The 3,808-nt window shown below is 47.2% G+C and overlaps 1 protein-coding gene across 1 annotated transcript; it reads right to left on the reverse strand.

The window, feature by feature from the left end:
• Positions 1 to 2,318: 2,318 nt before the first annotated feature.
• LOC136848385 (uncharacterized) lies at positions 2,319 to 3,002 on the reverse strand. The gene has a single exon (XM_067120678.1). It carries the CDS (start codon positions 3,000 to 3,002, stop codon positions 2,319 to 2,321), a length of 684 nt encoding a protein of 227 aa, XP_066976779.1.
• Positions 3,003 to 3,808: the final 806 nt, after the last annotated feature.

Below are 3,808 nucleotides of genomic sequence, written 5' to 3' on the forward strand. Positions count from 1 at the left end.
CAAGCATGCACACATCAGACCACCACACACAAACTGGTTCATCCACCCACCCAAAACTGCTTGGTCATATCAAGAAAGTATCGTAGATCAGTTAGGTATTCGCATTCTCCACCAATGGCACAAGTGAGAGTTGACTCCCAACAGTCCACCCCATACCCTACCCTTTCAGGATAGCACCAGTACGCTTGCAGTGGCCCAGGTATAAGCCAATCCGCCTGCTGGGAGTTCTGCCCCACTAATGGGGACTGACTCCCCACTCCAACCATACTGGTGGGCTTCGGACAAAAGCCAGGAGTCCCACCTCCAAAAACCAGCCCCTGGATTCCGATGGGCTGATCCCCAGAGATGGTTCCGCCCTCAAGATAGCAGTGGGAAAAATCCCATCACCATCTCTTAGGTCCAAACTATCTCGGGTGGCGACTCAACCACCACAACTCCCACAATTAGCTTCAATGCGAACCCCTTCCAAAAACGATCCCTTCTCAGACTCACCTAAGCAGTAAAATTTTTGCGAATGTGGAAATGTCCACGCCATTTAAACCAAAAACTATGTAGGATGATTCGTCAGGACCCGGGCCCAAGGGCCAGGGTCCCTTAGCCCCTCACCTCGTCAAGGCGTCCTACTCGAGGGGGACCAAACTGAGAGGAGACATCTCATTCAATCCAAAATAGGTCCTACGCTACAGAAAGTTCAGCCACAATGTGTCAGATTCAAACAGAAGCCTTGTAAATTATATAGTTTTTTTTGTGGCTCATATGCTTGCATCAAATGCAAGAACAATTTTGAATCTTTGTTTACATATTTTTCACACATCTTTGGAAAATTCCAAATGAACAGGTGGCTGCTTATTTGAATATAATGCTTCAAATGGTTAGAGTAAGTTATTGTAATGTCAAATTTTTTTTTAACTGAGCAATCTGCTTCTTAACGGCTACTCGGATTCTAATGTAGATAGTTCATTATTATTATTATTATTATTATTATTATTATTATTATTATTATTATTATTATTATTATTATTATTATTATTATTATTATTCACTTTTCAGGCTCAGTGATGTTAGTCAGCAACTGGAAAAAGGATAGTGTGTGTGAATGAGGAAGTCTTTTATTGAAACATTTAATCAGAAATCTGTGGAATCCTTCGTGGTCTGGATTCAGGTTCTTCTATTTCAGGTTGTGGTACTGTCAACATGTTTCGACCATCTCGTTGGTCATCCTCTGGACGTGGTTGAGAAGGATCTGGAGAAAAAGGCACTTGGGTCAGTCTTGATTGGTGCTGAATTATGATTGGCTGCCCAGGGCAGGTCATCTCAGGCAGAGCCTTCTCTCCCATGTTGATGTTCGGGGCTCGTCTTGCATGCGAGCAGCATTGTAGTGCTGGGGATGAATGGGAGAATTTCGATCCACAGATGCGGAATTTTTATTCGCTCGTTCGCTATGGGGGTCGCTCAGCGCAGGTCTCCTGACTGCCGTGGGAAGGAGAAAAGTTTCCTGCATAATGTTGAGGGTTGGTTTCTCCTTCCCAATGTGCAATGCTTCCAAGAGGTGCTGGCAGCAGCGGTCCATAGCTTGGTCAATTATTTCCATGTTCGTGATTATATCTTTTCTTGCAATCCTCTGGTTATGGGCAGTACTGGCATGGTTAAAGATGGCTCCCTCTTGGGCATGGCAGGAAATCCATTTGGAGAAATGCATGGTGTTCATACCAATGTAAGAACCGAGGCATCCTCGGATAGGGTATGAGTACCAGTATACCACACTGGTTTTCTTCAAGGGGTCCTACTGAAGGGGGGTACCTGGATTGTTATGCATCACCAGGCTGCTCGTCTTTTTGCTCTTGTAATAAATAACCAGCTGAATATTCTTATTGGGTCAATGGGGCAGAAATTATCCTCGATGATGTTCTTGAGTGCACGTTCATCCTCTTTATATTTATGATGAAATTGTCCTTTATAGAAGAGCTCTATGTGTTCAGGGGCATTGGGGCGAGGTTCCTGCCATTACCATTTATCAATGTTCTCCTTGATAGACTCTTCTATTGGGTGACCATTATCGATGAGGGTCTGGGCTACACATTCCATTTCTTCATATGTGTCACTCCAGGAGGAGCAGTGCGAGAGGGCCCTCCTGACATAGGCGCTGATGGTGGAGCGCTTTTACCTCTCGGGGCACTCGCTCGCCCTGTTCATACACATGCTCAGGTTTGTCAGCTTCGTGTAGGCCTTTGTGGAGAAAGAGGCCTCTCTCTGCTCCACAAGGGCGTCAAAGAAGGGGAGGCAGCGGTTTTGGCTGTTTGATGGTGAAACTGAGGCAGCTATGGTTGTGGAAAGCGCACCTCAGGTTCTTGATCTCCTCTTGTGAATTTGCCACTGACGAAGGTATCGTCGATGTAGTGCCTGTACATCCTTGGCTGGTGTATGTCCTTGAGTACCCTTTGTTCCACAGTGCCCATACAGAAATTGGTGAAGAGGACTCCAAGAGGAGAACCCACCGCCACCCCATCAATCTGGGCGTACATATGGCCACTATGGTCGGAGAAAGGGGCCTTTTTGGTGCATATTTCCTGGAGGGCATGAAGGGCATGCTCAAGGATGTTTAGGGATGGGGTGGTGGGGTCCCTATACACACGGTCCAAGATCATCTGGATGGTCTTATTGACAGGGACGTTGGTGAAGAGGGACTCCACATTCATCAAAGCAATACATCCTCCGGGGGGCACCTTTCTTAGGGCCTTCAGGAACTCTGCTGATGACTTCAGGCTGTGGCTGCCCAGGATGTAAGGGGTTAGGATGGCACTGAGCCTCTTAGCCAACTGGTACACCAGGGAAGGAATCTGACTGATTATGGGGTGCAGGGGGTTACCCGGCTTGTGCGTTTTGACATTCCCATAGTTGTCAGCAGAGTTCCCGGAGGCCCTAAGAATGGTGGCCCCTGGAGGATGTATTGCTTCGATGGATGTGGAGTCCCTCTTCACCAACTTCCCCGTTGATGAGACCATCCAGATGATCTTGGACTATGTGTATAGGGACCCCACTAACCCATCCCTGAACACCACTGAGCATGCCCTCTGTGTCCTCCTGGAAATATGCACTAAAAATGCCCCTTTCTCCAACCATCGTGGCCATATGCACACCCAGATGGATGGGGTGGCAATTGGTTCTCCCTTTAGGGTCCTCTTCACCAATCTCTAAATGGGCACTGTGGAACAAAGGGTATTCGAAGACACAGACCAGCCAAGGATGTGTGTGAGCTACACTGATGATACCTTCGTCAGCCCCAATTCGCAAGAGGAGATCAAGAATCTGAGGCATGCTTTCCACAACCATAGCTGCCTCAGTTTCACCATCAAACAGCCAAAACTGCTGCCTCCCCTTCCTTGACATCCTTGTGGAGCACAGAGAGGCCTCTTTCTTCACAAAGGTCTACACAAAGTGGACGAACCTGTGCATGTGTATGAACAGGGTGAGCGAGTGCCCCGAGAGGTAAAAGTGCTCCACCACCAGCGCCTACGTCAGGAGGGCCCTCTCACATTGCTCCTCCTGGAATGACACACATGAAGAAATGGAACATGTAGCCCAGACCCTCGTCAACAATGACACCCAAACCGAAATATAGAAGAGTCTATCAAGGCGAACATCAATAAATGGTAATGGCAGGAACCTCACCCAAATGCCCCTGAATGCACAGAGCTCTTCTATAAAGGACAATTTTATCATAAATATAAAGGGGATGAACGTGCAATCAAGAACATCATCGAGGATAATGTCTCCGTTGACCCCGATAACAATATTCATCTGGTCATTT

Source organism: Macrobrachium rosenbergii, chromosome 19 (genome assembly GCF_040412425.1).
Source record: "Macrobrachium rosenbergii isolate ZJJX-2024 chromosome 19, ASM4041242v1, whole genome shotgun sequence".
In the NCBI taxonomy this organism is placed as follows: Eukaryota; Metazoa; Arthropoda; class Malacostraca; order Decapoda; family Palaemonidae; genus Macrobrachium; species Macrobrachium rosenbergii.